We start from the raw sequence: 23,272 nt of genomic DNA, 5'->3' as shown, positions 1-23,272 counted from the left end.
ACAATAACTTTGATCTTATTAGCACTATGTTTTAATCAACTGAGCTGTTCAACTCATATTTGGTTTCTTAAGGCTGGTATCATGTTTTGCCATGTATAAAGTGCTCCCGTGTATAATGTGCACCCAAGTTTTTGGCCCAAACTTTCAGGGAAAAAACCTTTCATTTTAATTTAAATTTTTATTTGTTTACATTTAGGTACGTTTTTTTGTATTATAAAGGAATTTTAGCGTTTATTTCTTAACATATTATGGTACAAGAAATTTTATGTAACAAACAATTCTAAAACACAAGAACAGATACAAGATACAAGAAATTTTATGTACTGGTGACAAATTTAGGATATTTAGGCACCAATATAAGGCCCAGAACTCTTCATTGTTGCAAGTTGGTCATAAGTTCAACAAAACCAATCATTGTATTCCACGGTATTATTTTGCATACACATATCAGTATTGATTTCTAGAGTTATACTTTTAACTCATAAGCATAAAAAAGAATTAAAAACATTTATATAGAGAAAGAATTAGTACTACCCATGCATAATGCACATCCTTATTTGGGCAAAAAAGTGCACATTATACATGGCAAAATACAGTACTTTCCAAAAGAGTTTGTTGGTATAGTGAAATTTTAGATAGGAAAGTGGAAAGGTTGATAGCTTGTACAAGAGTCTGTGTACATAATTAGTACATAAATATTGGTTTTAAAGATCAACTAAGAATGCTTTGAGGAAATAGCAATAATTTTTTTTAGAGCTGCTTTGTTTTTCTTTTCTTTTTTTAATTTATTGGGGTGACAATTGTTAGTAAGTTTACATAGCTTTCAGGTGTGCAGTTCTGTATTACATCATGGAAATAGCAATAATTTTAAAGATTGCAATAAAACTATTTTTATTTAATATGTTGTACTGCTGTAAGAGCATAAGCTGATAAGCCAAATTTTGCAGCATAAAGAACATGTATTCAATGATATAAGTTGGTTATCTGTTAATTGAACTTGTTCTATTGAGGGCCTGAACTCTTATCTTCAAGGAAGATCAATTCTCATAAGCACCTGAACAGTGCGTTGAGTTTCTCTAGGAAGGAAATATCAGTACCCCAGCCTTTCAAATAGGCAAAAGATTATATTTTAATTGTCTCTTTGAAAAAAATGCCATTTTTCACATTTTCTAAATCTTGGTTAAGATGAGAAAAGCTTCTGGCCTTTGTGTATGCATTTTCAATGTTCTCTTCACTTTCTATTCCTCAATACACCAGAAATTATAGAGTAAATATTCAGAATAAGTTCTGAATATGACTACATATATGGTGCTTATAATAAATGGCTAACTACATACAGAATATGTTTTGTGATGTTTTAAAAAGATCACTTATAAAGTCACTAATTTTAACTTAAGAGGTTTGGAATCAGCTGAAGCATAATAATAGCCCTGTGAGTCTCCAATATTTTAGGGACAGAGAAAGCCTAAGGGAGACAAAGGCTCAGCAAGGCCTGCTTTAACAACACACACACACACACACACACACACACACACACACACACACACACCAATCAGAAAAGTTTTTTTTTTCTTCCTTTTCCTCAAGAAGAATTCTGGTTATTCTTTGGAATTTCATGGTACATATCATATTTTGTGGTTTTCAACAGAGTTGCAAGTAGAAAAGCAAATTTAATTTGGTATTGTACATGAACTTTGACTGGCTTTTCCAAGTAGGTATGAATAAGTGAAATGAATAAACCAAGTAATTTTGTTGTAAGCTTTGAACTGTATACTACTTGTCTTTGAGTTTTGACTCTGTAATGTCCAGCGGTGTGCTGGACTCATGTGGCTCAATCAACTGTACCCATAATTTCCCAACTCCACATTCATATGGCCCTGGAAGTTGTGTTTATACCATGGAAATTGGTACATGATGCAAATCAAGAATTTGCCCCCGAGAACCAGTTTTTACTCATTTACCACACACCCTCCCCCAAATGTACCTATTTAAATTTCATTTTTGCAGTCAAATAAAAGCTTTAGATTTCACTGAAGATAGAAAACTGATGTAGGAAAAGGTGGTAAAGAGCAGAGGCACTGAAGCCAAACTGCCTGTGTTCAGATACCAGTTGTGCACTTATTAGCTTGTATTGTCCTAGGCAAGTCAGTCAGTCTTATCTTTAATGGGATAATAGCAATGCCTACCTTGTAGGGTTGATGTGGAGATTGAATATGTTAAATGCATATAAAGCACTTAGTTTATAGATAAATCTTATCTGGCAACCTCAATTATCCAGAGCATAACCAGCATTCAGGAAGTAAACAAAAATGTCACTGAGCAACCAATATAAATATCAGAGGGTACTTGCACTGAAGCCCTCAAGCTCTCTCTCTGGAAGTCTATTTTACTCTTTCTTCAGACTCAGCTTGGTTGAGTTTTCAGTTGACAGTAGGATTAGAAAGAGAGGAGAAATGCTGCTAGCCTCAACAAGTGAGAACCTTCTTCCTCCAAAGAAAATTACTCAAAGTGAGAATTCAAAAATGATTCAAACTGAATTATCTCTAGGGTCCATTCAAGCTCCAAAAATCTATGACTATGGTGAAAAATCATGACAGTTTGGGGACAAATAACCTTACTACTATATTAAATAATGGCTTACAAAGATGATCTGCTGTCCATAATAAATCATAATCAGTATATCCTAGGTAGGAAAATCAGACACTGTAGATTGCTTTTCTAAATGTCCATTCAAAATTGTTAAAATTAAATGTTTGTGTAAAAATTTTTATTACTTGAAAATTTTATTTATATGGAACATCTAATTCCCTGACAATACAAGATAATGGAAAGCATTACTGTAGTTAATTAAAAGATGGTCTCTGCCCTTAAAATGTTCTTAAAGAGGTAATATGGCATGCCAATTGAAATGCAAAGCAAAGTGAAGTACTAGAAGATGTTAAAACCAAGTGACAAAAAAAAGAGAGAGAACATTTATATTCCAACTTGGAACTTGGGAAATTAACATAGGAGGCAATATTTGAGCTGGGATTTGAGTAATAGACAGGCAGAGAAGTATGGTGGAAGTGTCAGAGCAGATTAGGACATTTTAGGCTGAGGGAACAGAAGGAATAAAAGGAGAGTTATGAAAAGTGAATGACAATAGTCAATCCCATGTGGCTGGATCTGAGTGTTCATGACATGGGAGTGTAGTGGAGATATATCCAACTTGAAAGGTTAGTTGGGACCAGGTCATATAATGCTTTAAATACTAGGCCGAGGAGTCAAACTTTGATAGGGAATAAGGAGTCAGTAAAGACTTCTGAGCAGGGAACAGGCATTATTCAACCAAGTGATGGTAAAAGTCAACCAGGAAGGTAAACTCTGATGAAGGTGTGGGGGGAAATTGGATATTCAGTGACCAATTAGGAGGTTAATGAAGTAGTTCATGTAACGACATTATGACGGCCTATATTACATAGGCAGCAGGAATGGAAAGAAGAATCTGATAATACCATAGGAGATGCCAAGGAAGTAGCATCTACATGACTTAGTAGGTTAGCAGTAAGTATTCACACATGATTCTGAGGTTCCTAAACCAGGTGACCAGATAGTTGTAATGCCATTAACTGTGGTTGGGAACAGTGGAGGGGGAACAGTTTTTAAATAGTTGCAGGGGCATGTAAAGAGGACATATATAATAACACTTAGAAATAGATCTTTTATGTGGTTAGAAAGCTGATTCAGTAGTTGGACTATATATAGCTTGTATGAATATGAATTGGGGTGGTTGAAGCACAACATTGTTCATTATGTATAGACAATGTATTTCTTGACTATCCTTGTTTTTCAATCTCCATCTGACCACAATGGTGCGTATGTTCCTGAGCATTCACCCCTGCCACCCACCTCATATCTTCTAAAAGAATGAAAACATATTTCTGTTAGTCAAAAAAAATCAGAACACATCTATTATTAAAACTAAATCTTGAAAATTATTATGTACTCCCAAACCTAATTTTTAGAATTATCCATGCCTTCAAAGATTATACAGGTTACAGTATCAGAAATCAATGCTAGGTTATATAGTTAATTGAAACTTTATAACCAGAAATCTTCCTGACAGATGGCTTGTAGAGAAAAGACAAAGACTATGATTTTAGTGCCAAAGCTAGACATTTAAAGCCCCAAATAAATAGAAAAATGAGCCACTCTCTTGCAAAATCACCAATTCTCTAGATCCATAAAGGATATTTGGGTCATATACTAGATAGAGGAAAAAGTTGCAACTGTAAGCGTTTCAGACTCCTTCACTTCCCATTGCCTTTGAGATTTTTTCCCCCTGTAAACATGAAGAGAATGAGTCATCAATGTCTACCAAATGAGTGATTGCAAATAAGTCAGTAAAGTTATAAAAGTTTTTAACTGGCTATCATAAATAAAAATAGTATCTTTAGTATTAGTAACTTTAGTAACTTTAAAGAACTGTAATAATACCTTAAATAGTAACTTTAAAGAACTGTAATAATACCTTATAAATATAGTTTTGGAATATATACTTTCAAGTAAAGAGAGGATCTTGGTCTTTTGAAGACTTTGGCAACTGGGGGCAGTACATTTAAGGGATTACCTGGGGAATAATTCTGCTATGTATATTGATATTTAAGGTTTGTACTCTTAATTTGATTATTAAAAGTATGGATACTATTTTAATATTGTACTTTTGTATTTAAATTCTAGTCTGAAGGTCCTTTTAGGGTTGTGTGTGTGTGGTTTTGTTTATTCCAGATTAGAGTTTGATCATTAACCAAGATAGTACTTTAACTTAATATCAGTGGGAGGTTTCTCTGGTTGGTAATCTCTTAACATTCAAAGAACTCTATTCTTTTGCTTAAGGTTATTGGTCTATAAACTAGAAGGAATATAAACCTTGATAAGCATTGAAATTGAGTCATCTGACATTCTCACAGCATCGGGAAAGATGTTTGTCCTTTATTTTTTTCACAACATTTATATAGTTGGGCGGTAGGGAGGAGAAAGATTAGTGGGGGGTTAGAGAGGGAAGTGTTACAGAGATTAGACCTTTAGACTGTTAACCCCGATGGTCTATGGTCGTTGATGCCAGTCAACACAAACAGAAATTCCCAATTTGGGGTGCAGTGAAGGGGGAGGAGACTTTATTCAGTGCAAACAGTTTAATTGTGATATAACACAGCTGTGGAACAGCTCAATTGTGATACAGCTCAGCTTGAGAAAAGCATAGCTGGGAGGTGGCCCTGGGCGTGAAGCAATCCCTGTGTTGCAGCTCAGCCCCTCCCCAGCAAGACAGTTCTGCTCTGCTCCAGCAAGTCAGCTTAGCTGGTATAGCTCCAGCCAGGGAAAGTGCAGTTCCAAGAGCCACAGGGAAGCTTACTTATATAGAGAAGTCCTTGCCCCTGGTCCCTGATTGCTCCATTCTCATGCAAATGAGGACTCCAAATCCTCAGTTTGGTTGGTCCAAAAAACACTGTCCTGATTGGTTAGTGAAGATGTTAATGAGGTTGTAACTGCACAGCTATGATTGGACTGGGAAAATCCCAGTCATGTTGGTTGAAATACAACTCCAGGAACTCCTTTATAAGGTTGGCTCAGATGGCAGGAACATAGTGCAGGCAGGCCATTCAGTGGAAACTTTTCCCTGAGGCATTGCTTGTATGAGAGGCCCTTGCTCAGCAATGACTGCTAGGCTCTATTTTTATATTTGAGCCCAATCAACAGCCAAGAGCCCTGCTTAGTAGGTGCCTTCATTCTCCGGGTCAACTCAACTAGCACTTAGACTACTGGACTAAGTAATGAATTTAGTCTAATTTTAGAATTGATTTTAGTTGGTGTTGAATAGTAACATACATCTCTACCAGTTTTATATTCATTGCTAACCAGATTAGGTCCATGCAAAACCTTAGAGTACCTTGGACAAATTTTATATTGATTTTGAGGATATAAAAAAATGGCATATGTATGTATGTGTGTGTGTGTATATGTATGTATATAGTACATTTGGGCTTGTAAATATTATTTTTCTCAAATTACTAATCTTAATTTGTAAATTGTTACACTGTTTAGTAGTGAGCTCCTGAGAAAGTCTATCCTACCTTATAAATTGGGAAATGTATAGTTAAAATATTTTTGTGTTTCCCAAATCTCAGATTCTGCAGGATGTAAGCCCTATTCTTTACCATCCAGGAGACTATTTATCTTACAGAAAGCCTTCATATACGAGGCAAATTAGGCCCCAGACTCAACTGTTGAATTATCAGTGGTTAATCTGTGGAGAGTGGAGATGTTTGTTATGTATCACAGCTTCCTTACGAAACTATGAGTTCCTTAAGATTAGTAACCAAGTCTTGGCATGTGTATATCTGCTATAATTTATATACACATATTAGGTGCCCAATAAGTGTTAATTAAATAAATGAGTATCCTTTCTTTGCCTCATTGGGAATCATTTAAAATCACGTTAGCACTTGGATTTTTATACTAAGAATGCTTTACCAAAGCAAAACTAAATTCCTTTTCTTTTACAGGTGCAGGAGACATTGTTGCAATCATGATTGGCAATCTGAAAGGCACAAAAATCCTACAATCAATTCAAAGAGGCGTACAAGTAACAATGGTCATCGAAGTAGGGAAAAAACATGGCCCTTGGGTGAATCACTATTCAATTTTCCTCGTTTCTGTGTCCTTTTTTATTATTACGGCAGCAACTGTGGGCTATTTTATCTTTTATTCTGCTCGAAGATTACGGAACACAAGAGCTCAAACCAGAAAGCAGGTTTGTAAAGGTCCTTTCTTCCAATTTAAAATTAATTTATTGTATTAATTTAGTTTTGATATCATGTGTTTTAATATATTTCACTTGATAATGATCCATGCATATGTTGTACAAAACCTGATAATTTTAAAAAGTATATCAGCTTATAGCCTCTCAAATCTTTTATTTTCTGTAAATTGTCTATGGCCTTAATCCTACCTGATTAAGTTTTCTAAAACCTCATTATGGAGCACAGCCAGCATTTAATTATATATGGGTATAAATACGTATGTTTTTTAAATAGTCTTTTCCTAAATTACAAAAGCATTTCATACTCAATATAGAAAATTTAGAAATTAGAAAGTACAAGGGAGTATTTAATCTTTTCTTATGGCAGAATAGTATTCCATAGTAGCTAAGCAAAATAAGTCAGACAGAAAAAGTCGAGAACCATCTGACTTCACTCTTATGTAGAATATAAAACTGAAAGCAACAAAGGAACGAGACAAACAAACAAAGAGACAAAAACTCATAGACACAAACAACAGTTTAGTTCTTACCACAGGGTAAGGGGGGAGGGCTGTAGAAGAGGGTAATGGGGGACAAATATATGGTGGTGGACTATAAACTGACTCTGGGTGGTGAGTACACAATGTGATATATAGATGATGTATAATAGAAATGTACACTAGAAACCTATGTAGTTTTACTAAATATTGCCACCCCAATACCTTTAATTAAAAAAAAAAAGAAGAAGAAAGAAAATACATGGGAATTTGCAAGAGAGGACCAAGATGGTGGATTAGGTAAATGCTATGCCTGCTGCCTCCCAGGATCAGACCAACATTACACATAAACTATAGAACAATTAATCTCAAGAATCATCTGAAGGCTAGCTGAGCAGAAGAACCCCTATAACTAAGAATATAAACAAGAGGCCACATCAAGACGGGTAGGAGGGGAGAAGACCCAAAGTGGGCTGACCTCAACGCCACAAATGGTGATTGAATACCTGGAGGGACACCTCGGTGGCAGATGTTCCCCCTGAAGATGGATGGGTCCCAGCCCAGGGGTCCTGTGCCAGGAAGAGGAGTTCACATGGCATCTGATAGTGAAAATCATCGAGGACTCTGTCTGCCCTTCCTGATGGGGAGAAGGGCAGCTGGAAACCCAGACACCCTCCAGCAGAGCCGGCACATGGACTCACTCGCTTGTGGTCACTCACCTGGTCTCTGGTGGAGGGATGGCAGCTCGGGAGGCCCAGAGACATGCAGGGAAGGACTGAGTGGTGTGGCTTTGGTGCAGGAACTGGAGGCACAGGAGCCATTGTTGTCCCTGTGTGGATCCTGATACACGTGTGGTTTATAGGAGGACGCCATCTTTACAGGGTTAAGCCCTCCTTCAAAGGACCAAGTCTAGGACCACATTGGTCTGGTGGAATCTGTACATGCACACTGCCTTGGTAAGGAGCTGGGTTCCCATCCCACCCTTCCCCCCACCCCCCACCCCACATACACACAACTGGTGTTACTTTACCCAGGGCACTCTTGACTGCTGGGCTGCTGGCCCCTCCCCACAGGCTGCAGAAGCCTTTTTGCAGCTGATGGAATACCTGCGGTGACACTGGAAACATTTACTGGTGGGTGGTAACCCAAGACCTGCACCACAGTGTCTCAGAGGCAGCTCTCGGGAATCTGTAGGCCTTAGACGGGTGGTGACTAGCCGTGGTGTACTCGGGGCATTTTTGCGGGGTGATCGTAGGCCCAGGACTGGTGCAGGAGCGGAGACAGCATTGACTTTGTAGAAACCACAGACCATAACCCTTAGCTCCATGGAACCCCACCCTGCCTATCTAGAGCTACATTGTCAGGGGCGCTCTGGGCACCTGGGTGGCTGGCCCCACCCCACAAGCCACGGAGGCCTTTTATAGCAGTGGACAGCCTGTGATGGTCCCGGGAGATTTTGGTGGTGGACAGAGACACAAAACCTGCACCGCAGCCACTCTTGGGCAGCTGTCAGTAATTTGCGAACCTGAAGCAAGTGGTGGCTGGTTATGGTGTTCTAAGGGTGAAGTGCTCACAGGATGATCACTGGTGGAAGAACTGAATCTGCATTAACTTTGTAAAAATCACCACTGGCCATGTCTAGTGACTCACTTGAACTCCACCATGCCCAGCTAGTGCTGCATTGCCTGGGACACTCTCAGCACCAGTTCAGGCAGCCTAGCCCCCGAACCAAAGGAGGCTCTTTCAATAGCTGGACCTTACAGGCAGCCGGCAGGTGGCAATAGGTCTGTGGGACCCTGGGCATTTTACTAAGCAGCCTCAGGCTCACAACTGGTGGCAGCTAGCCTCGATTCACAGCAAGGCCACCCCGACATGCCTCCAGGCACAGCACTGGCAGCAGCCAACCACATATAGCTTTGTGGCTCTTACCAGGTAGCAGCTGGCCAGGAACAGGCAAGGCTGAAATTGGCCTCCATGGGCGCCCCTCCCAAAAGACACCAGAAACAACACACCCAGAGGCTGGCTTCAGACCACACCAGAGTGCTACCTAGTTAGCCCTACAAGTGGGACTCCCAAAGGGGGAGGTTTCTAAACAGGCACAAGAACCTGTGGGGGCGAATCCTCTAAGGGGTTAGCCCCCACAAAGCAGCTCATACACTGTGGGCGTAGACGGTCCTCACAGTCAGTCAGCCCGGAAGTCAGTCAGTCCCACTCACTGATGTGTCAAAAGCAATCAAGGCTCACTTACAACAGGAGAACACACACAGCACACTCAAGTGACACTCCTGGACCACACGCAAAGGAGATCAGGGAGACTGTACCATTGGACCACACAGAACACATACTACGTAAGGCCATGCAAGAAAGACTGAGAGACATAGGAGATCTACCTAAACATAGAAGCAAACACAGAGAGGCAGCCAGAATGAGAAAATAAAGAAACATGTCCCAAGTAAAGGAACAATAAAAACCTCCAGAAATAGAACTAAATGAAATGGAGCCAACCAACCTACCAGAGACAGAGATTAAAACACTGCTTATAAGAATGCTCAAGGAACTTAATGAGAATTTCAACAAAGAGATAGCAAACATAAAGAAGGACATAGAACCATAAAAAAGAACTACTCAGAAATAAAGAATACAATAACTGAAATGAAGAATACACTAGAAGGAATTAATAGCAGATTAGATGAAGCAGAGGATTGAATCAGCGATTTAGAAGACAACGTAGCAGAATACACTCAATTGGAACAACAAAAAGAAAAAAAAAGAATTTAAAAAATGAAAATAGTTTAAGCGACCTGTGGGACAACATCAAGCATAACAACATAGGTATCATAGGAGTACCAGAAGGAGAAGAGAGGGAACAAGGGATCGAGAACCTGTTTGAAGAAATGACTGAAAACTTCCCTAACCTGGCAAAGTAAATAGAAATACAAGCCCAGGAAGCACAGAGTCCCAAACAAGATGAACTCAGTCCCACACCAAGTCACATCAAAATTAAAATGGCAAGGGTCAAAAACAAAGAGGACATCCTTAAAGCACCAAGAGAAAGACTGGTTACGTACAAGGGAACTCCCATAAGACCATTGGCTAATTTCTGAACAGAAACTTTGATGGCCAGAAGAGAGTGGCAGGAAATATTCCAAGTGATGAAAAACAAGGGACTACAACCAAGACTGCTCCACCCAGCAAGGCTGTCATTTAAAATTGAAGGAGAGATAAAGCACTTCCCAGACAAGAAAAGCTAAAGGAGTTCATTACCACCAAGCCAGCATTACAAGAAATGTTAAAAGGGCTTCTTTAAACAGAAGAAAGAAGAAAACAAAAGAAAATAAAAGGTACGAATAATAAAATGGCAATAACTATGTACCTATAAATAATCACTTTAAATGTAAATGAATTAAATGTTCCAATCAAAAGACATAGAGTAGGTGAAACCCATGCATATGCTGTCTACAAAAGACCCACATCATATCAAAAGACACACACAGACTAAAAATAAAGGGATGGAAAAAGATACTCCACTCAAATGGAAACAAGAAAAAATCTGGAGTAGCAATAGTTATATCAGATAAAATAGACTTTAAAATGAAGACTATAATAAAAGACAAAGAAGGACATTACATAATAATAAAGGGATCAATCCAACAAGAGAACATCACCCTAGTAAATATGCACCTAACATAGGAGCACCCAAATATATAAAGCAAATATTGACCAACATAAAGGCAGAGATCAAGCATAACACAATCATAGTATGGGACTTTAACACCCCACTGACACCAATGGACAGATTTCCAGACAGAAAATCAACAGGGAAACAGCGACCTTAAATGACGCAGTAGACCACATGGATCTAACTGATATTTTTAGAGCATTTCACCCCACAGCAGCAGAATATACATTCTTTTGAAGTGCACATGGAACATTTTCCAAGGTGTACCACATGTTAGGCCACAAAAAAAAGTCTCAATAGATTTAAGAATATTGAAATCATATTGTCTTCTTTGACCACAGTGGTATGAAACTAGGAATCAATTACAAGAAAAAAACTGAAAAACACACAAACACATGGAGACTAAATAACATGCTACTAAATAATGAATGTGACAACAGTGAGATCAAGGAGTAAATCAAAAGATGCCTCAAGACAAATAAAAATGAAAACATAATGACCCAGTATCTATGGGACACAGCGAAGGCATTCCTAGGAGGGAAATTCATAGCAATGCAGGCCTACCTAAAGAAACAAGAAAAATCTCAAATCAACAGTCTTTCTTTACACCTAAAGGAACTGGAAAAAGAATAGCAAACAAAGCCCAAAGTGAGTACCAGGAAGGAAATGATAAATAGAAGAGTGGAAATAAATGAAATAGAGATTAAAAAATCCATTCGTCTACCGATGGTCATTTCGGTTGTTTCTATGTCTTGGCTATTGTGTATAGTGCTGCAGTAAATATAGGGGTGCATAAATTATGAATGTCAACTACAATTTTATATTATATATAAAACACATACATACAGTTACAAGAAGCAAAGTACAGCATTAGGAATAGAGAAAGTGGAAATGTAATGGCTGTGTGCGATGTCAGAGGGGTAGTGGATGGGGGGGCTCACATAGTGTGAGGGATATAAATGATAAATGTCTAACTATTACTTTGTTTTGTGCACCTGAAACTAAGAATAATAATAATAATAAATGTTAAACAAAAAACAATACGAAAGATCAATGAAACCAAGAACTGGTTTTTTGAAAAGATAAACAAAATTGAAAATCCTTTAACGAGACTCATCAAGAAAAAGAGAGGACCCAAATAAGTAAAATCAGAAGTGGAAGAGGAGACATGACAACTGACAAAAAAAAATACAAAAAAAATTAAAAATATTATAAGCCAATAAATTGGACAATATGAAAGAAATGGATAAATTCCTAGAAACATACAATTTTCTAAGGCTGAATCACGTAGGAACAGAAAATCTGAACATATTGATTACTACCAACAAAATTGAATCAGTGATCAACAAACTCCCAACAAACAAAAGTCCTGGACCAGATTGCTTCACAGGTGAATTTTACTAAACATTCAGAAAAGAATTAACACCTATTCTTCTCAAACTATTTCAAAACATCCAGGAGGAGGGAAGGCTCCCAAGTTCATTTTACAAGTCTACTGTTACCCTGATTCCAAAACCAAAGAAAGACATTACAAAAAAAAAAAGAAAGAAAGCTATAGGCCAATATCTGTAATGAACATAAATGCAAAATCCTCAAAAAATGTTAGCAAACCGAATTCAACAATACATTAAAAAGATCAGAGGTCAGCCCAGTGTCTCAGGTGGTTGGAGCCCGTGTTCCTGATGCCAAGGGCAAAGGCCGCTGGTTCGATTCCCACATGGGCCAGTGAGCTGCGCCCTCTACAGCTAAGATTGTGAACAATGGCTCTCCCTGGAGCTGAGCTGCCATGAGCCGCCAGAGGTCGACATGGGCTACCGTGTGCTGCCATGAGCGGCCGGTGGACAGCGTGAGTGGCCTGCAGCCAGCATGAGTGGCCAGTAGCCAGCGAGAGCTGCCGTGAGCTGCTGTGAGTGGCCAACCCAAGACCGGCGACCTACTGCCTCAGCCAGAGGGAGCACAAGGCTCATAATACAAGCATGGGCCAGGGAGCTGTGTCCTACATGACTAGACTGAGAAACAACGGCTTGAACGGGAGTGTGTGTGTGTGGGGAGGGCGGGGAGGTGGAAGAAGGGGGAAAAAAGGGATCATATACCACAATCAAGTGGGATTATTTCCTGATATACAAGGTCGGCTCACTACGTGCAAAGCAATTAATGTTATACACCACATAAATAAAATGAAAAGTAAAAATCATATGGTCCTATCAATAGATGCAGAAAAAGCATTTGACAAAGTCCAGAATCCATTTAAGATAAAAACTCCCAGCAATGTGGGAATAGAGGGAACATATCTCAACATAATAAAGACCATATATGACAAACCCATAGCTAATATCATACTCAATGTGGAAAAGCTAAAAGCATGCCCCTTAAGATAAGGATGCCTTCTTTCACCAGTTTCATTCAACATGGTTTGGGAAGTTCTAGCCACAGCAATCAGACAAGAAAAGGAAATAAAAGGCATCCAAATGGGAAACGAAGAAGTAAAGTTGTCATTATTTGCAGATGACATGATACTATATAGAGAGAACCCCAAAGATTCCACCCCAAAACTGTTAGAGCTGATAAATGAATTTAGCAAAATAGGATACAAAATTAATATTCAGAAATCAGTTGCATTTTTATATTCCAATAATGAAGTATCAGACTGAGAAATTAAGAAAACAATCCCATTTACAATTTCATAAAAAATAAAATATGAATAAATTTAACCAAGGAAGAAAAAGACCTGTACTGAGAAAATTATAAGAGATTGACGAGAGAAATTAAAGAAGATACAAATAAATGGAAATATATATAATACCATGCTCATATATAGAAAGAATTAATATAGTTCAAATGCCCATACTACCCAAAGCAGTATATAGATTCAACACAATCCCTACCACAATACCAATGGCATTTTTCACAGAACTAGAATAATCCTAAAATTTATATGGAACCATTAAAAAGCCCGAATAGCCATGGCAATCCTGAAAAATAAGAACAAAGCTGGAGGTATCATGCTACCTGATATTGAATTATACTACAAGGTTATAGTAATTGAAACTGCGTGGTATTGGCATAAAAACAGACGCATAAAAGCAGAATGGAACAGAATAGAGAGCCCAGAAACAAATCCATGTCTATATGGTTGTTTAACCTATGACAAAGGAAACAAGAATTTACATTGAGGTAAAGACAGTCTATTCAATAAATGGTGCTGGGGATACTGGACAGATACATGCAAAAAAAATGAAACTGGACCACCTTCTTACACCATATACAAGAATATACTCAAAATGGATTTAAAGTATTAAATGTAAGACCTGAAATCATAAAACTTTTAGAAGAAAATATAGGGAATAAACTCTCAGACATTACCCTTAGTAATATTTTTTACTGATGTATCTCCTCAGGCAAGGAAGACAAAAGAAAAAATAAACAAATAGGACTACATCAAACTTAGTTTTTTCACAGCAAACGAAACCGTCAACAAAACAGACATCTTACTGCGTAGGAGAAGATATTTTCCAATGATATATCTGATAAGGGGTTAATATCCAAAATCTATTTAAAAAAACTTCATACAACTCAACACCAAAACCATAAACAATCCAGGTGAAAAATGGGCAGAAGACATGAATAAACATTTCTCTAAATAAGACATACACATGGCCAGTAGACATATGAAAAGATGCTCAACAATACTAATCATCAGAGAAATTAAAAAAAAGAAAATCCCACAATGAGATACCACCACACACCTGTCAGAATGGCTATCATCAATAAATCAACAAACAATAAGTGCTGGCAAGGATGTGGAGAAAAGGGAACCCTCGTGCATTGTTGATGGGATTGCAAATTGGTGCAGCCACTATGGAAAACAGTATGGAAGTTCCTAAAAAATTATAAAATAGAACTACATTATAACCCAACAGTTACACTTCTGGGTATTTATCCAAAAAAAACCCAAACTCTAATTTGAGAAGATATATGCACCCTTATGTTCACTGCAGTGCTATTCACAAGAGCCAAGATACGGAAACAACCAAAATGCTCATCAATAGACAATTGGATAGAGAAATTGTAGTACATTTATACAATGGACTATTACTATGCCATTAAATAGAATGAAATCTTACCATTTGCAATAATGTAGATGAATCTAGAGCATATTATGCTAAGTGAAATAAGTCAGACTGAGAAAGACAAATGCCATATGATTTCACTTATATGTGAAATCTAAAGAACAGAATAAATGAGCAAACAAAACAGAAATAGACTCAGAGATACAGAGAAAAAAAACTGATGGTTGCCAGATGGGAGGGAGTTTGGGGCATGGGGGAGAAGGTGAAGGGATTCGAAAATACAAATTCATAGTCACAAAATAGTCACGGGGATGTGAAATACAGTATGGGTAATATAATCAATAATGTTGTAAAGACTATATAGGGTGTCAGATGGGTACTGGACTTATTGGGGGGATCACTTCATAGATGATATAAATGCCTAACCACTGTGCTGTACTTCTAAAAACTAATATAAAATAATATTTAACGTCTTGTTTAGTTAAATATATATATACATATATATCTGTATCTATATAGATATATAAGTATATATCTATATCTATATGTTCACAGGATATAAAATACAGCATAGGGAATATAGTCATGGTATTGTAATGGCTATGTACAGTGTGAGATGGGTAGTAGACTTGGTGGTGGTATCATTTTGTCAGGGGTGTAAATGTCTAATCATTAGGTTTTGTACACCTGAAACAAAGAACATTAATCAGTTTGCAAATGACCAAAGAGATTTTTTAAAAACAAACAAAGTACAAAGTACAAGGAAAACCCTTCACCCAAAACCCCATATAACAAAAAAACTATAGTCACCACCCAAAATAACCACTGTTATTTCCCATATATGTATATGCCTGTGCATGTGTGTATTTGTTTGTGGGGCCAGGGCTGGGAAGAGAGACTAGGCTGAATTTTAAGAGAAGGCAGGTTTAATGATCTAATTGTGCATGAAAGAGTGCTAGGCTCTAAACAGTCATGTATTCATAATTTCTACCATATTTTAACAACTGATTTATGAATAAGTACAAAGTATAAAAATAATAGAGCAAATGTTTCAAAGCATCATTGAACATGGAAATACATATAGTTACGTGGCATTGATCCTATGACATTTAAACTGCCCCTCATTCCCCTGATATGCTCACTTCTCTCCTTACCCAGCTTAATTTCCATGGTCTCTCCCATGCATACATCGTCAGTTACCTTGGCCCTTTTCTGTGTTACACTTGCTGTCAAAATCCAGCCCTGGTTAAATCCTACTTTCCACCTACTCTACCTGCTCTTTGCAAGCTGAAGTAACAGAAAAACATTGACGTATATGCAGACTGATCTCACTTTAAATTTTTGACCATAAACTCAGAGTGAGCCCATAGTGCTGCCTAACAATCATACTATGTTTTCTTATCCATTTCCTCTCCTGCTTTCCTAGGTGACTAATCATGTATGTTCCCTTCTCCTTAAACCATCAACACCTCCTGCATCTTTACTCTCAACTTGTATTTGGGATCTTATCCCAATGAGAAAATCGAAGTAATCAAAAGAGTACTTCCACAAACTCCTTCCACACCTACCATCTGTCTGCATCTATGTCTATCATATATCCTCTACCTTGTCTTCTGTTACTGTAGACACACAAGCATGCTATTATTGCTTCCATTTTGAAAAGAACTTCGCTTCACTCCAGGCCAGAAACCTTGGAGTTATTCTTTTCCCTCTTTTCTCTCACTTCCCATGTAACCTCCATAAGCAAATCCTGTTGGTTCTACCTTCATTGTATATCCAGAATCTAATTACTTCTAACCAATGCTATTGCTTCCACCCTGATGCAAGCCACCATCATTTCTTACCTCCTCCCCTTCTCAAGTATTTTCACCATAGCGATAGAGTGGTATGCCACTTCTCCAGAATGCTTAGTAGGGATTTAAAGCTTTCAGCCGATCATATAATAGGTGCAAGAATATACTTTTATGTGTACTGAGAAATTCCTCCAAAGGCAGTGAAATTCTGGCCACTTCATGCACTCTTTCTCCAATAAGCAAAGATAAACACAATTTGTTTGGGAGTGAAGGAGCAGTGAGGATTTCTTTTTTTTTTTTTTATATTAAATTTATTGGGGTGACAATTGTCAGTAAATTTACATAGATTTCAGGTGTACAATTCTGTATTACATCGTCTATAAATCCCATTGTGTGTTCACCACCCAGAGTCAGTTCTCCTTCCATCACCATATATTTGATCCCCTTTACCCTCATCACCCACCACCCACCCCCTTACCCTCTGGTAACCACTAAATTATTGTCTGTGTCTATGAGTTTTTGTTTCTCATTTGTTTGTCTTGTTCTTTTTGGTTTATATACCACATATCAGTGAAATCATAGGGTTCTCTGCTTTTTCTGTCTGACTTATTTCACTTAGCATTATACTATGGCAAGAAAGTTCATTGAATTTAGGAACAGATGAGAAATTGAAATCTTATTATAAAATCTTTATAAAGATTAGATACCCACATATGGTAATGAGTGGTGATTATCTCAATGTTTAAAATTAATTGACTTCTGTCCTCCTCAGAGAAGCAGCTTATCACATTGGTGGCAGGTTCAGCCTGTTACTAGCTGTCGTCAAAAGGATGTTCCAAATTCCTGTGCCGGGCCATTCAGTAGTTTCACACTATGTTAATATTTGACCTTCGTATATTGTGCAGTTTTTATCTCTGAGGTTGGAAAGAAATTGGTATCATGTATGAGTAACTATTCAAAGGTTATAGTTACAATGACAAGAGTATTTGGTTTGCATATGTTCATAGTGGCATTTGTATTTCTCTATTCCAGGTGCTATAATAAATCTATTAACATGGCATTAAACCCTGTCAGGAAGTAATACAGCTTGTAAAGAACTGCCTGGTGTTCTACAAGTTCCATTGTATATCTAACTTTGGTTTCATTGTTTATAAGCAATTTTCAGAGTTTATAAAATATATTTTGTAATATATTTTATGAAAATTTTATTAATATATTACATTAATTATTATTACTAAATATATTACAAATGGTAAAGAATAGAATTGAAACCTCTCACTTTTTGAGAAGGCATTTGAGAGGGCCTCTTTCACTACTTAATGGGCTATATCTGTTTATCCCTTGGTGACTAAAGGGTTAAATATATGACTGATAATCCCTTTTGCTTATAAATATTTGAAAGTGCTAGAATGCCATTTACATGTTATTTAATTTTCCTTCCTATTTATTTTAAAAGGTAGAGCTTGATGTATATGATGGCTGTAACTATCACTAAATAGTTAACTGCATTATCTCCATTTTGTGGGTAGAATATTAGGAATTCATTTGTAAATTCAGTCATTTGTAAATTCTGAGGCATTCTGATGCATACTATATAATGTCACGCAAACTGATAAATGTGTAACCATAAATTTTGATGACCAAAATGCACAAATATGACATGTCATGGTATAATGTGTAAGAACAAATGTCATCCCTGTTTTTGTGGATGGAAAGCTTTTAAACAAGATGAAAAGTATCAGTGGGTTGTGAGTGAAGATAATGTACTGGGCATTACATGGTGGATTCGTGTCCCCTCTGGGAACAACTCTAACCTGAGACAAGGAAGATTATGGGAAACCTATGGCATGTTCAAAATAAACTGAATTTGGGAGTAAACACCATACATTTGACTCTGGCATAGGACACCTGGCATTTGTAGGTACACTGCATGTATCCTAACCGTACTCAAGCAATTAATACGCAGTGGCAACAAGGCAGGTGTTGGATTAAATAAACATTGGCCAGTGAAACAAAAGAGGGCTCTAGGTGAAATACAAGCAGGCCTAGGTATAATGGAACAAGCTGAATTTACTTTTAATGAAGAGTGACTTTCAGAAGAAAATAATTTGCTCTCTATAATAGATTGGAAGGAATCATCTTACAAGAGGAGGGAAACGAATGAGAATCCACTTAGAAATAAGATAAAGCCTTGATAATATACTCACACAGATCCAATGCATAATGCTAGAGAATGCTACCTCTCAAGACTGGGAAAGAGCATATACTCTGACACAACAGGGTCTGTTAACTATTTTACTGCAAACAGAGGCCCAAGTAGCCCTGGGTTAACCGCCTTCCATTTTCAGCTATGGAAGCTTAGAGAGAGCATCTATGAGACACATGCAGATCCCCAAATTTAATGAAATTTTCTAGATGAAATTGTAACTTACTTGTACATCTGATTGATCTCTGATTGATCTTCGCTGAAGGGTGGGCCAAAATAAAACTAGCTGGTAGGAATAGGAATAAAACTGAATGATACTCGTGTATCCCCCAGCAGAGGGAGATGGCCTTACCACACAACAGTCAATGGGAGCCTATAACTATATAATAATGTGAGTTGAGACAAATGATTGGCTTTGTCTTCAGCTAACATGGAAACTACAACTGACAGAATCATCGTCACTGGTGACATTTGTACATAATATCTGGTATGTGGGCAAAGAACAATTCTTCCAGGAAGGTTTAATAAACACTCTGTGATACTTCCTGATTTATGTTGTAACCAAACCAAACTGTATCATAACCATGTTGTGATATGGTGTAATACTAGTATTGCTGGTAAGATTCAACTACCTTACATAAATAAGTCACATGATAATCACATTATTGGGAAATCAAAACCTCCCCAGGATGTGATAACAGTAAAGAGGGACTGGTCTGAGGAAGAAATAGATTTAGTTCATTATTATATTAAATAGCTCTGTACAGTTGATCACAAAGTTCAAGTGGCCATAGATCAATAGAGGAGTAAACATGCTGAATAGGTATATCAGTATAAATATATTTGAAATGTTGTTATGGACTGGAAGAATTGTTTCTTTCAGCCTATTTTCACCCTTCGTTGGCTTCTAAAGTACTAGACATGCTTATGTTGTTATTACTGTACCTTATGTAGAAATGCTGTAACTAACTGTAGAAGCCCAAATAACTATGACTGTTATGTTTAAAAGACGTTGACCAAGAATGAGGGGTGGATTATGAGGAGAGAGAGAACATGGTAGATCTAGTTTCTTACTCCTTCCAAGTCTCCAAGGGACCCATGATTGGCCCTTGACCAACCCTGGAAATGTGTTCCTTAAAGTGTTCATTATGTTGGTGATTGATATTTTTTTATAGACACTTGGAGCAATGAACCATGTTGTACCAGCTTGTCAAGGTTGCTTGGCATAACAATGAAGATTGATGATATGCACCTGGTTTCATTGTTGGGGTCCTAAGTTTCAGACAGCATGGCCAGTTGCTAGCAGAATTACCTAGTGACCAGCCCTCGCCCGCATCTGAGCCTCAGACCCTGAAACTCAAATTGGCTTATGAGCAGAGATATGTCACACATGTCCATGTAGTTCATTGCCAAAGAGATAGCAGTCCTGTGTGGTCTCAGACAAGGACATTAATATCTCATTAAGGTCTCAGACATTAATATCTTAAAATTTGTCCTTGAACTTAAAGCATAACTAAAAATATCTGAAATATTTCTTAATAGTTACATTAAATTTTCTCTACTAGTACATGCAATTAACTGGAAGATTTATCAGGTGTCTACATACATTATCAATATACTATACACATTTGTAGTGGGTGTGTTTTTATGCATGTATCCGTTCCTGCCCCTATTAGAGAGTTAACACCTTTTACAAAACCATTATTTTGACTCTTATATAAGAAGAGCAGTTTAAACAAATTCTTGTCTGAGTAGGACTTAGTTTTATAGTCTTTCTCTGACTTTCTCACAGAACAAAAGGAAGCTCTTGTAATGAATGGGTCTCAGGATTTTTATATAGTCACTTACTCTAATTTTATATTTATATCACTGATTCTAAAGGTTTTGGTTGTCTTTCCTTGAAAAATGCTATGATCTGAGCAGGTCGAAATCTACCCCGGATCTACCCAATCTACTGGGTCGAAATCCCCTTTCTCTCACTGCTTTACCTTAGAGGGTATTTCCTCACACTGTTCACAGGGATCACCTTCATGCGTGTGGTCTGCATTCTTATTTATCCCCATCTCTGTAGTTCTAGTCTTGTGGGAAGCTGTTTTATAGCCCGTATCTCGTCTTTCCTTCAGGGATACTTTCATTTTAATATTATGCATATGTTTTTAATGGAAAAAAGATAGATTTATTTAAGTTCTTATGTACACATATCTTAAACAGCCACATGACTCAAACATTGATTTTGTTCACAGGAATATATCTAAAGAAAAGAATTCTCTTACTATAATTCTTGATTTTAAGTATTCTATTTTACAAATTCTGAGCCAAATTTTTATGAAAAAAAATGTTTTAAAAAGTGGTAACTTAAATGCAAGAATATCTAGTTTGCTTATATCCTCCCACCTTTCTTGCTTTTGTACACCCTGCCTCCTGTCAAGTAATTAGGTTTGACTACATGCCTAGTATTATCATGTGGGTTTCAGTTAAGCTAAAAGCTGAATGCCTTGAGACCAAAATACAGGCTGACAAATCACCAGACTGAAACATTTATTTTACTTAATTGGAAATAAAAACACAAATAAAGTAGGTAGGATATCATTTTCAGCCCAAATAAAGTCCTACTCAGAACCAAAAAAATATATGAGGTGTGATCAAACAATACAATTAAAATTATATTTAAATGAAAAAATATATTTAAGAAAATGTTTAAATTTAAAAAATATTACAGTAAAAGGCACATTGCCATTAATCCCCCTCAAAATACTACCCCTCGCTTCAAACACACTTATCCCATAGTTCTTGCCACTTTCTGAAATAGTTCTGGAAGTCCTCTTTTGTGAGTGATTTTAGTTGCACTGTCATAGATGCCTCAATGTCCTGAAACATTTTGACTTTGTGGAAGAGCCAGAAGTTGCATGGTGCCAGATCCAGTGAATAAGGTGGGTGAGGATACACCATGGTGTTTTTATTTGACAGGAATTTCCATATACCAGAAGAGATGTATGACATGGAATGTTGTCATGATGGAGGACAATTTATAGGACACTTTAAAACACACCTTCTCTCAATCGTAGCTCACACCCGCCTGACTGCATCAAACAAGTTGAAACTTCTCACACACTGTTACTAAGGTTCAACGTGCCACTTCTGGTATTGAAGATCCCTGCCTTTCCATTGAATGGCACTCAGCAGCAGCACTCACCATATTTTGTGATCACAATGGAATGGCCCCGTGTCACGCATCACTTCTGGTATGGCAATTTCAAATAAAAACATTACAGTGTGTCCTCATCCACCTTATTCACTGGCTCTGGCACTATGTGATTTCTGGTTCTTCCCCAAAGTCAAAATGACCATGAAAGGAAAACGTTTTGAATCAATTCAGGACATTAAGGCAACCATAACAGCGCAACTAAAGACACTCACAAAAGAGGACTTCCAGAAAGAACTACTTCAGAAAGTGGCAAGAACAATGGGATAAGTGTGTTCGAAGCAAGGGGAAGTATTTTGAGGGGGATTAATGGCAGTGTGTCTTTTACTGTAACAATATTTTTTAAGTTAAACATTCACCATATTTTTTTAATCGCATATAGCTGAGATTCTTCAGTGACTAGAGTGATTGCTTTTGAATGACATTAAGCTTCTGTTTAGGAAAATACTGGCCCACAACCAAACTTCTTTTTATCAGTCTTCAACTCTACTGCCAAATATTCTTAGACCAGGTATCTCTTAGGATAGGGAAGGTGGAGGGGAGAGTCTATTGGTATAAAATACTTGTTTAAAAGAGTTCCCCAAATCTCAATTAGTAAACAATTTAGAAAGGATTTGAAGATTGGATAATAGCTGACTTTGAGATTTCTTTTTTCTTATTTCTTTCATTTATCTTCTTTACAAGGAATGTGAAGTCTTTTAAAGGCTTCTTTGCTATTGGATAATGGAGACAGTGTACTGTAGTGGAGAGATCATGTGCTTCAAAGCCAGATAGAACCTGGGCTTGAATTAATTCACAGCTCTGCAACTAACCAGCTGCCTGGATTTTAGTCAAGCTTTTGAATCTTTTCTTGTCTATAAAACTTGTATATTAAAATACCCATTCCATAGGTTGTTAATGATTAAACAAGATGACACATGTAAAAAACGTCGGGTTGAACTGGACACATGGTAGGGGTCCATATAGGTATGTTCTCTAAACCTTTCTTTTCCCACGTTTAATGGAGTACAGGCTTTTACTTTTTCTTTTTACCTTTTTTATTAGTTT

General features: G+C 37.3%; 1 protein-coding gene across 4 annotated transcripts in view; it reads left to right on the top strand.

Annotated features, from left to right (window-relative positions):
* The window catches only part of RNF128 (ring finger protein 128), a 122,089-nt gene that overhangs the window by 79,159 nt on the left and 19,658 nt on the right, over nt 1-23,272 (top strand). For all 4 annotated transcript variants that reach the window (XM_081041919.1, XM_081041917.1, XM_081041920.1 and 1 more), the window contains exon 2: nt 6,543-6,790. In XM_081041919.1, coding sequence (XP_080898045.1) covers nt 6,543-6,790 — 248 coding nt within the window. The remainder of the gene's footprint in view (nt 1-6,542; nt 6,791-23,272) is intronic.

This window comes from Rhinolophus hipposideros (assembly GCF_964194185.1).
Source record: "Rhinolophus hipposideros genome assembly, chromosome: X".
NCBI lineage: Eukaryota > Metazoa > Chordata > Mammalia > Chiroptera > Rhinolophidae > Rhinolophus > Rhinolophus hipposideros.
Note: the sequence above shows the minus strand (reverse complement) of the source record. Positions and strands in the feature narration are given on the sequence as shown.